The sequence below is a fragment of the Bombina bombina genome, chromosome 8 (genome assembly GCF_027579735.1).
Source record: "Bombina bombina isolate aBomBom1 chromosome 8, aBomBom1.pri, whole genome shotgun sequence".
Lineage (NCBI taxonomy): Eukaryota > Metazoa > Chordata > Amphibia > Anura > Bombinatoridae > Bombina > Bombina bombina.
In genome coordinates this window covers 279,681,476-279,693,746 of record NC_069506.1, presented here as the reverse complement: position 1 = coordinate 279,693,746, position 12,271 = coordinate 279,681,476, and the positions used below count along the sequence as shown (strand labels likewise).

The 12,271-nt window shown below is 40.7% G+C and overlaps 1 protein-coding gene across 2 annotated transcripts in view; it reads left to right on the top strand.

Moving 5' to 3' along the window:
* CDON (cell adhesion associated, oncogene regulated) overlaps positions 1 to 12,271 on the top strand; it is a 454,734-nt gene that overhangs the window by 419,866 nt on the left and 22,597 nt on the right. For both annotated transcript variants that reach the window (XM_053691402.1, XM_053691401.1), the window contains one exon: positions 11,101 to 11,223. In XM_053691402.1, the coding sequence (XP_053547377.1) occupies positions 11,101 to 11,223 (123 nt within the window). The remainder of the gene's footprint in view (positions 1 to 11,100; positions 11,224 to 12,271) is intronic.

The window sequence follows — 12,271 nt, the reverse complement described above, 5'->3', positions numbered from 1 at the left end:
ATATATATATATATATATATATATATATATATATATATATATATATATATATATACTGAATGGGGCTATATATACTGACTGGGGTTATATATACTGGTTGGGGATGTATAAACTGGCTAGGGCTATATATACTGACTGGGGCTATATATACTGACTGGGGCTATATGTACTGGCTAGGGCTATATATACTGTCTGGGGCTATATGCACTGGTTAGGGCTATACAGTATATACTTACTGGGGCTATATGTACTGGTTAGGGTTATATATACTGAAGGGCTATATGAACTGGTTAGGGCTATATATACTGAATGGGGCTATATGTACTGGTTGGGGCTATATATACTGAGTAGGGCTATATGTACTGGTTGGGACTATATACACTGGTTGGGATATATGTATTGAATGGGACTATATATATATATATATATATATATATATATATATATATATATATATATATATATATATATATATATATATATATATATATATATATATATATATACTGACTGGGAATATATATATATATATATACACACACACTGGCATTGGCTATATACTGACTGGGGCTATATATACTGACTGGGGCTATATGTATTGGTTAGGGCTACATATGCTGACTGGGGCTATATATACTGACTGGAGCTATGTGTACTGGTTAGGGCTATATATACTGACTGGGGTTATATGTACTGGTTAGGGCTATACAGTATATACTGACTGGGGCTATATGTACTGGTTGGGCCTATATATACTGACTGGGGCTATATGTACTGGTTAGGGCTAAATATATTGACTGGGGCTGTATGTACTGGTTAGGGCTATACAGTATATACTGACTGGGGCTATAAGTATTGGTTGGGCCTATATATACTGACTGGGGCTATATGTACTTGTTAGGGCTATATATACTGACTGTGGCTATATGTATTTTAAATAGCGACATCTCTATTTTTGCAGATGATACTAAGTTAAGTAAGGTCATTAGGTCAGAGCAGGATGAACTCTCTTTGCAAAGGGATTTGCTAAAATTAGAACTATGGGCAAGTGAATGGAAAATGAGATTTAATACGGAAAAATGTAAGGTTCTACATTTTGGAAGTAAAAATAAGCAGGCTATGTATTTTTTAAATGGGACAAGACTTAGCCAAACACAGGAGGAAAGGGATTTGGGAGTAGTAATAGATAACAAGCTAAAGATGAGTGCACAATGCAGGGCAGCGGCTTCAAAGGCTAATAAGATACTAGCATGTATTAAAAGAGGCATTGATTCAAGGGAGGAAAGCATAATTCTGTCATTATATAAAGCCCTGGTAAGACCTCACCTTGAGTTTGGAGTGCAGTTCTGGGGACCGATTGCTAAAAAAGATATTGCAGAACTAGAAAAAGTTCAGAGAAGGGCCACAAAGCTAATAAGGGGATTGGAGAAATTAACCTATGAGGAGAGGCTAGCCAAACTGGGTCTGTTCTCTTTAGAAAAAAGGCGCTTGAGAGGTGACATGATTACTTTATATAAATATATTCAAGGCCCATATACAGAGATGGCAGAAGCTCTTTTTATTCCAAGAAAATTGGTTCTGACAAGAGGTCATAATTTAAGGTTGGAGGAAAGGAGATTTAATCTCCTGCAACGGAAACGTTTTTTCACTGTAAGAGCAATAAAATTGTGGAACTCATTACCAAAGGAGGTAGTGAATGCCAATACCATAGATACATTTAAAAATAGTCTGGATAAATTTCTGTATATAAACAAAATTCATGGATATGATTGCTAGTATTAAATGGGTCACATTTTAATGGGGTTATTTAAGCTTAACTGGAGCTTTTTGTAAGTATTTTAGATTTGTATAGGTTGAACTCGATGGACTTCAGTCTTTTTTCAACCTTATCTACTATGTTACTATGTACTGGCTAGGGCTATATGTACTGACTGGGCTATATGTGCTGGTTAGGGCTATATATACTGACTGTGCTATATGTGCTGGTTAGGGTTAAATATATTGACTGGGGCTGTATGTGTATGTACTGGTTAGGGCTATACAGTATATACTGACTGGGGCTATACGTATTGGTTGGGCCTATATATACTGACTGGGGCTATATGTACTTGTTAGGGCTATAGATACTGACTGTCGCTATATGCATATTATGTACTGGCTAGGGCTATATATACTGACTGGGCTATATGTGCTGGCTAGGGCTATATATACTGACTGGGCTATATGTGCTGGTTAGGGCTATATATACTGACTGGGGCTATATGTACCGGTTGGGGCTATATATACTGACTGGATCTATATGTACTGGTTAGAGCTATATATACTGTCTGAGGCTATATGTACTGGTTAGAGCTATATATTGACTGGGGCTATATGTACTGGTTAGGGCTATATATACTGACTGGGGCTATATGTACTGGTTAGGGCTATATATACGGACTAGGGCTATATGTACTTGTTAGGGCTATATATACTGAATGGGGCTATATGTACAGGTTAGGGCTATATATACTCACTGGGGTTATATATACTGGTTGGGGCTGTATGAACTGACTGGGACTCTATGTACTTGCTAGGGCTATATATACTGACTGGGGCTATATGCACAGGTTAGGGCTATATATACTCACTGGGGTTATATATACTGGTTGGGGCTGTATGAACTGACTGGGACTCTATGTACTTGCTAGGGCTATATATACTGACTGGGGCTATATTTACTGGTTAGGGCTATATATACTGACTAGGGCTATATGTACTTGCTAGGGCTATATATACTGACTGGGGCTATATGTACTGGTTAGGGCTATATATACTGTCTGGGGCTATATGCACTGGTTAGGGCTATACAATATATACTGACTGGGGCTATATGTACTGGTTAGGACTATATATACTGACTGGGGCTATATGAACTGGTTAGGGCTATATATACTGAATGGGGCTATATGTACTGGTTGGGGCTATATATACTGAGTAGGGCTATATGTACTGGTTGGGACTATATACACTATTTGGGATATATGTATTGGTTGGGACTATAATTATATATATATATATATATATATATATATATATATATATATATATATACTGACTGGGAATATATATATATATATATATATATATATATATATATATACACACACACACACTGACTGGGCTATATGTGCTGGTTGAGGCTATATGTACTGGTTGGGGCTATATGTACTGGTTGGGGCTATATATACTTACTGGAGCTATATATACCGGTTGGGGCTATATATACTGACTGAAGCTATATGTACTTGTTAGGGCTATATATACTGACTGGGGCTATATGTACAGGTTAGGGCTATATATACTGACTGGGGTTATATATACTGGTTGGGGATGTATAGACTGACTGGGACTCTATGTACTGACTGGGGCTATATGTACTGACTGTGGCTATATGAACTGGCTAGGGCTATATATACTGTCTGGGGCTATATGCACTGGTTAGGGCTATACAGTATATACTGACTGGGGCTATATATACTGACTGGGGCTATATGTACTGATTAGGGCTATATATACTGAAGGGCTATATGAACTGGTTAGGGCTATATATACTGAGTAGGGCTATATGTACTGGTTGGGACTATATACACTAGTTGGGATATATGTATTGGTTGGGACTGAATTTATATATATATATATATATATATATATATATATATATATATATATATATATATATATATATACTGGTTGGCCTATATATACTGACTGGGGCTATATGTACTTGTTAGGGCTATAGATACTGACTGGGGCTATATGTATATTATGTACTGGCTAGGGCTATATATACTGACTCGGCTATATGTGCTGGCTAGGGCTATATATACTGACTGGGGCTCTATATACTTACTGGGGCTATATGTACTGGCTGGGACTATATATACTGACTGGAGCTATATGTACTGGTTATGGCTATGTATACTGACTGGGGCTATATGTACTGGTTAGGGCTATATATACTGACTGGGGCTATATGTACTTGTTAGGGATATATATATATATATATATATATATATATACTGAATGGGGCTATATATACAGGTTAGGGCTATATATACTGACTGGGGTTATATATACTGGTTGGGGATGTATAAACTGGCTAGGGCTATATATACTGACTGGGGCTATATGTACTGGCTAGGGCTATATATACTGTCTGGGGCTATATGCACTGGTTAGGGCTATACAGTATATACTTACTGGGGCTATATGTACTGGTTAGGGTTATATATACTGAAGGGCTATATGAACTGGTTAGGGCTATATATACTGAATGGGGCTATATGTACTGGTTGGGGCTATATATACTGAGTAGGGCTATATGTACTGGTTGGGACTATATACACTGGTTGGGATATATGTATTGAATGGGACTATATATATATATATATATATATATATATATATATATATATATATATATATATATATATATATATATATATATATATATATATATATATATATATAAATATATATATATATATACTGACTGGGAATATATATATATATATATATATATATATATATATACACAGTGGCGTCACTAGGGGGGGGCGGGGGGGGCGGGCCGCACCCGGGTGACACCCTCCAGGGGGTGACACCAAAAAAAAAAAAAAAAAAAAAATTTTTTTTTTTTTTTTTTTTTTAAATTTTATTGAAATTCAAAAAAATACAATGTTGAGATGCATAGATTATTTTATTAGAGGCTGGCATTTGTGAACATTAGTGGGACTGGGGAAGTTGTAGACACACAATTTTTTTGCCCCTTGAGCCAGTGCTGCAATTTCAACAAATAGTTTTCCCGGCTGCTTTTGCTTGTTTGTACTTTGCTCCTCCCCTGCCCAATTTCACTATGAATGTTGTGGGTGTGCCGTGGGGCTTGCAAAGTTGCCCTGCTAGCCTAAACCTGCCTGCCTATCTGTGCTCACTGCTCAGTGACATGCGGCCCAGGGCTGTGCACTGACAGACTTGGAACAGAGTCAGAGAGCAGAATTTTCATAGTTTGCGTGCCTAAACCTTTTCTTCAGTGATTTATTTTAGAGTGCTCTGTTTATCTTTCATTTGATGTTCTGCTGAGCCAGGGAGCAGCTCTAGGCATGAGCTTCCTAATTAATGCAGTGCAGTTTACATATTTTGTATGTGTGTGTCTGAGTTTTTGTGTGTCTCAGTGTTTTTGTGTGTGTGTTTTTGTGTGTGTGTCTGAGTGTGTTTCCGAGTGTTTGTGTGTGCATCTGAGTATGTTTTTAAGTGTGTCTGAGTGTTTGTATGTGTGTTTGCCTGTGTTTTTGTGTGTGTCTGCTTTCTGGGGGGGGGGGGTGACACCATGACTTACCGCACCGGGTGACACCAACCCTAGTGACGCCACTGTATATACACACACACTGGCATTGGCTATATACTGACTGGGGCTATATATACTGACTGGGGCTATATGTATTGGTTAGGGCTACATATGCTGACTGGGGCTATATATACTGACTGGAGCTATGTGTACTGGTTAGGGCTATATATACTGACTGGGGTTATATGTACTGGTTAGGGATATATATATATATATATATATATATATATATATATACTGCTTGGGGCTACATGTACAGATTAGGGCTTTATATACTGACTGGGGTTATATGAACTGGTTGGGGCTATATATACTGACTAGGGCTCTATGTACTTGTTGGGGCTGTGTAAACTGACTGGGGCTCTATGTACTGGTTAGGGCTATAGATATAGGTTGGGGCTGTATATACTGACTGGGGCTAAATGTACTGGTTGGGACTATATACACTAGTTGGCCTATATACACTGCTTTGGCCTATATATACTGGCTGTGGCTATATATACTGGTTGGGCTATATATACTGGCTGTGGCTATATATGCTAGTTGGGCTAGTTATACTGGCTGTGGCTATAAATACTGGTTGCGGTTATATATACTGGTTGTGGTTATATATACTGGTTGTGCTATATATACTGACTGTGGCTATATGTATTGGTTAGGGCTATATATGCTGACTGGGGCTATATGTACAGGTTAGGCCTATATATACTGACTGGGGCTATAAGTACTGGTTTGGGCTGTATAAACTGACTGGGGCTCTATTTACTGGTTAGGGCTATAGATACTGACTGGGGCTATATGTAAAGGTTGGGGCTATATATACTGACTGGGGCTAAATGTCTGGTTGGGGCTATATGTACTGGTTAGGGCTATATATATTGACTGGGGCTATATGTACTGGTTAGGGCTTTATATACTGACTGGGGCTATACGTAATGGTTAGGGCTATATACAGTATCTCACAAAAGTAAGTACACCCCTCACATTTTTTACAATATTTTATTATATCTTTTCATGTGACAACACTGAAGAAATGACACTTTGCTACAATGTAAAGTAGTGAGTGTACAGCCCGTATAACAGTGTAAATTTGCTGTCCCCTCAAAATAAATCAACACACAGTCATTAATGTCTAAACCGTTGGCAACAAAAGTGAGTACACCCCTAAGTGGAAATGTCCAAATTGGACCCAAAGTGTCAATATTTTGTGTGGCCACCATTTTCCAGCACTGCCTTAACCCTCTTGGGCATGGAGTTCACCAGAGCTTCACAGGTTGCCACTGGAGTCCTCTTCCACTCCTCCATGACAATATCACGGAGCTGGTGGATGTTAGAGAACTTGCGCTCCCCTACCTTCCGTTTGAGGATGCCCCACAAATGCTCAAAAGGGTTTAGGTCTGGAGACATGCTTGGCCAGTCCATCACCTTTACTCTCAGCTTCTTTAGCAAGGCCGTGGTCATCTTGGAGGTGTGTTTGGGGTCGTTATCATGTTGGAATACTGCCCTGCGGCCCAGTCTTTGCAAGGAGAGGATCATGTTCTGCTTCAGTATGTCACAGTACATGTTGGCATTCATGGTTCCCTCAATAAACTGTAGCTCCCCAGTGCCGGCAGCACTCATGCAGGCCCAGACCATGACACTCCCACCACCATGCTTGACTGTAGGCAAGACACACTTGTCTTTGTACTCCTCACCTGGTTGCCGCCACACACGCCTGACACCATCTGAACCAAATAAGTTTATCTTGGTCTCATCGGACCACAGGACATAGTTCCAGTAATCCATGTCCTTAGTCTGTTTATCTTCAGCAAACTGTTCGCGGGCTTTCTTGTGCATCATCTTTAGAAGAGGCTTCCTTCTGGGATGACAGCCATGCAGACCAATTTGATGCAGTGTGCGGCGTATGCGCTAAGCACTGACAGGCTGACTTCCACCCCTTCAACCTCTGCAGCAATGCTGGCAGCACTCATACGTCTATTTCCCAAAGACAGCATCTGGTTATGACACTGAGCACATGCACTTAACTACTTTGGTCGACCTTGGCGAGGCCTGTTCTGAGTGGAACCTGTCCTGTGAAATTGCTGTATGGTCTTGCCCACCGTGCTGCAGCTCAGTTTCAGGGTCTTGGCAATCTTCCTATAGCCTAGGCCATCTTTATGTAGAGCAACAATTCTTTTTTTCAGATTCTCAGAGAGTTCTTTGCCATGAGGTGCCATGTTGAACTTCCAGTGACCAGTATGAGAGTGTGAGAGAGCGATAACACCAAATTTAACACACCTGCTCCCTATTCACACCTGAGACCTTGTAACACTAATGAGTCACATGCCTGTGTTAGAAATAGGAAGAGGTAAAGTGAGGTGTTAGTTTAGTCTCTTCAATCAAGAGTTTTTTTTATTTTTAAATGGTGCCAGTGAGTACTATTTTATTTCAGGGTGTAGCCAGGACCTGGTCAGCCTCCTGTTAGCAGAGCTACAGGTGGCTTTAAAGCATTGGGAACTGGTGGGATTAATTTCTCACTGCGCCTCCCATACTGTGTGCTGCCCTTCTTAATATGGTTTTAGCAATCCTAACTAAGGCCCTGTATGTCTCTACAGATTGGCAAGAAGGGGATGAAGACTTCTTCATAGCTGTGGGACGTTTCATGCTGTCGATCAGCACCAAGGTATGTGCAGCTCCTTTTTTTCTGGGACAGACTTAACTCAGGAATCGCTGCAGCCTTTATTCTATGGCTCCCTAATGTTACCCCAGGGCCTCTCTACGGGTGTTATGGAGGATGCGGTGGGGGAGGATAGACAGGGACGCTCAGGACACATTTGTTTTGATATGTGGGAGCGCAGATGGACTTGGGCTGACGTTGGGGCCAACGTGGCTGATTACAGAACGTGTCTCCTGTGATTATGGGGATCCGGTGTGTTTTACTTTCATGAGAAGCTTTATTTTCATGGGGAAAGCACTTTTATTGGGGCCAGACCGCATGGTAGTTACAGCTGCTCTCGCAGCGACATACATCTCAGGGTTTTCTTAAGAGTCCGACGCTGAGAGTTGGTTGACGCCCACGAAGGGCAGAGTTTTTCTCCAGCGCTCTGGAAGCAGCGCAGCTGTAATTGACATATGCAGCGTGGGTGAGGGAGAGATCGGAAGCCTAATTTTCTTCTGGGACCGCATGGTTTTATGCTATAAGAGCAAGCGGTCTTAGACAGAGTATATTGCGGTGGTGCAGACATCGAGGGGGCAGGTAGGCGCCTCATCAGAGCTGGTGAGGCGGCAGAGGAGGCTTAGTTTAACGTGCCTGGGGTAAAGGGGTTAATTCCTTACATTTACTTTTGAATATCCCCTTATGTTGTCTTTTTAATTTGGTTGTATGTGAGTGCTGTAACTTTGGATACTTTTAAAGGCACAGCTACACACTTTATTCAGAGGTACTTGTTATTATTTATTTGCAAAATAAGACCAAGTCTGTTTTTGTTTATCTGCTAATATGGATGATATTAGGTATGTTGCATGTTCATTGTGTTTGAATGCAAATGTGGAACCTCCTGTTGCCTTTTGTCCCTCGTGTACTGAGAGGGCTTTACAGTTCAGAGAACAAATGTTTTTTGATAAGGAATTCACAAAAGCGGATGCTTCTCAGGGTTCTACTGATGAGAATCAAAGTATGCTGCATCTTTCTCCCCAAGCGTCACAGTCCCTAACGCCTACCCAGGCACAGTCCAGTACATCTGCAGTTTCAACTGCATTTACTCTAAAGGACATAGCAGCTGTTATGTCCTCTACACTTTCTGAAGCGTTGTCTGCCTTTCCCGTCCTGCAAGGCAAACACAGGAGGAAGGGACGACCTTGTGGCTAATACGACTTCGGATGCTTTAATAGCGAGGTCAGAAATGCCTTTACAGGGATCAGAATTGGAGCCCTTATCTGAAGGTTGTCGCTGGATCATCTATCCCAGGGGACATGCTTCCGCAGACCCTCATGGGTGATAGTGAGCAGTCTGGAACTCCCTGAGGGCTCAGGGTGTATGGACTCGAACGGAGTCTCTGCTTCCCATCAATATCCTAGAGTCAAGGGAAATATTCAATGCGCTTCAGGCTTGGCCTCAGTTGGCTTCGGCCAAATTCATCAGATTCCAGTCGGACAACATTACGACTGTAGCTTACATCAATCATCAGGGAGGAACAAGGAGTTCCTTAGCGATGACAGAAGTAGCAAAGATAGTTCAGTGGGCGGAGTCTCGCTCTTGTTATCTGTCGGCGATCCACATCCCAGGTGTGGAAAACTGGGGAGCGGATTTTCTGAGCAGACAGACTTTTCATCCGGGGGAATGGGAACTCCATCCGGAGGTGTTTGCCAACCTGATTCTCAGATGGGGCAGGCCGGAGTTGGATCTTATGGCATCTCGTCAGAATGCCAAGCTTCCGAGATACGGGTCCAGGGATCCCCAGGCTGAGCTGATAGATGCCTTGGCAGTGCCTTGGTCTTTGAGCCTAGCTTATGTGTTCCCTCCATTTGCTCTCCTTATCTTTTTTTTTTATTCCGATAAGGTGGTGTTACGTACCAAACCTGGTTTTCTTCCTAAGGTTGTTTCAAATAAAAATATTAATAAGGAAATTGTTGTTCCTTCCTTGTGTCCTAATCCTCCTTCTAGGAAGGAGCGACTGTTACATAATTTAGACGTGGTCCGTGCCTTGAAGTTTTACTTACAGACCACTAAGGATTTTCGTCAATCATCTTCCCTGTTTGTTGTGTTTTCTGGAAAACATAGGGGTCAGAAAGCTACGGCTCCCTCTCTTTCTTTTTGGCTGAAGAGTATCATCCATTTTGCATATGAGACTGCTGGATAGCAGCCTCCTGATCGAATTACGGCTCATTCCACTAGGCCTGTGGCTTCCTCATGGGCATTCAAGAATGATGCTTCTGTTGAACAGATTTGCAAGGCTGTAACTTGGTCTTCTCTTCACACTTTTTCCACATTTTACAAATTTGATACTTTTGCTTCGTCTGAGGCTGTTTTTGGGAGGAAAGTTCTTCAAGCAGTGGTTCCTTCCGTTTAGGTTCCCTGTCTTGTCCCTACCCTTTCATCCGTGTCCTATAGCTTTGGTATTGTATCCCATAAGTAAGGATGAAATCCATGGACTCATCGTATCTTGTAAAAGAAAAGGAAATTTATGCTTACCTGATAAATTTGTTTCTTTTACGATACGATGAGTCCACGGCCCACCCTGTTTTTGTATGACAGGTCTTTTATTTTTGTTAAACTTCAGTCACCTCTGCACCTTGGCTTTTCCTTTCTCTTCCTAACTTCGGTCGAATGACTGGAGTAGGAGGGAAGGGAGGAGCTATATATACAGCTCTGCTGTGGTGCTCTTTGCCTCCTCCTGTTAACCAGGAGGCGATATCCCATAAGTAAGGATGAATCCGTGGACTCATCGTATCGTAAAAGAAACAAATTTATCAGGTAAGCATAAATTTCCTTTTTGTTGCTACTTTTAAGGAACAATCAGAATAACAAATCTTTTTTTTTTCTTCATATAAAAAAAAAATATATAAGGTTTTACAAAATATCACATGGTTTAGATACCATTTTAAGTGCTTTTCAAAAAATGAATGAGAGCACTGGTTAGCCTCAGGCGCTCAGTACGCAGGCTGTAATAAACAAAATATTATATATGATGTCTTTCTGTCTAATATTTATGTGCACACTTTTGTATAAATTTCAGGTACAAAGCACAGTCATTTAATTAGCAACTTGCAACCAGAAACCTCCTACGACATTAAGATGCAGTGTTTCAACGAGCGCGGAGCCAGTGATTACAGCAACGTGATGATGTGCGAGACTAAAGGTACAAAAACATTATGCGCCTGCGCTTGTTGTATTATTGTTTAGCTGCGTACCTGGAATTATTCACAAACGCGTACACAGCAACACGGTAAAACTGGGTCCTATGAGGCTTTAATGTTACTTTTCGCTGATTGAATTCACCTCTCGCAGCTCCTCTCATTCTGTCCAGCTAGTCAGTTTAGTGCATGTGATGCACCTTTTTTTTATTTATTATTATGCACAATTATGTAGTGAATTTTCATATAAACCTGGTAATATGTGTCGTCCTTTCAGGAGCATAGAACAGGGATCCTAGCTCTGCTGCTGAACCCCTCATGCTAAGATTATAATATGAATAAATAATAAGGGTAGATACACAGCTAAATAATTACACTAGTGTTTGTTTACATCATAAAGGAAGCTCCACCCCCGAGGAACTACTATCTTAAGATTCAGCTGCTTGTTTTTATATCTTAAATTTTACTGCTGTCAGCTCTACTATTCTATTACTTGACTGTCTCAACAACAATATTGAAAGTCCAGTACACTGGATCTGATTCAGTCAGTTAAAGGGACACAAAACTCAATTTTTTTCTTTCACGATTCAGATTCATTTAGAGCATGCAATTTTAAGCAACTTTCTAATTTATTCCTATTATACATTTTTCTTTGTTCTAGGAGTAAAGTTATAAGAGTAAATTAGAAAGTTGCTTAAAATTGCATGCTCTATCTGTCCCTTTAAGTTGTCCAAGTTACTTCTGTAATAATTCCGGTTGGAATATTCAGATTGGGTGAATGTTACGCAGGTGCTAACTGCTAACATAAGCAGCTAATGGGAATAGAGAAACTTGTGTTTAACGCAGTGCCTGAGATTTACTGCAGTGCCTGAGATTTACTGCCGTGCCTGAGATTTACTGCCGTGCCTGAGATTTACTGCCGTGCCTGAGATTTACTGCCGTGCCTGAGATTTAGAGCCGTGCCTGAAATTTACTGCAGTGCTTGAGTTTAGCGCAGTGTCTGGGATTTAGCACGGTGCTTGAGTTTAGCGCAGCATCTGGGATTTAGCATAG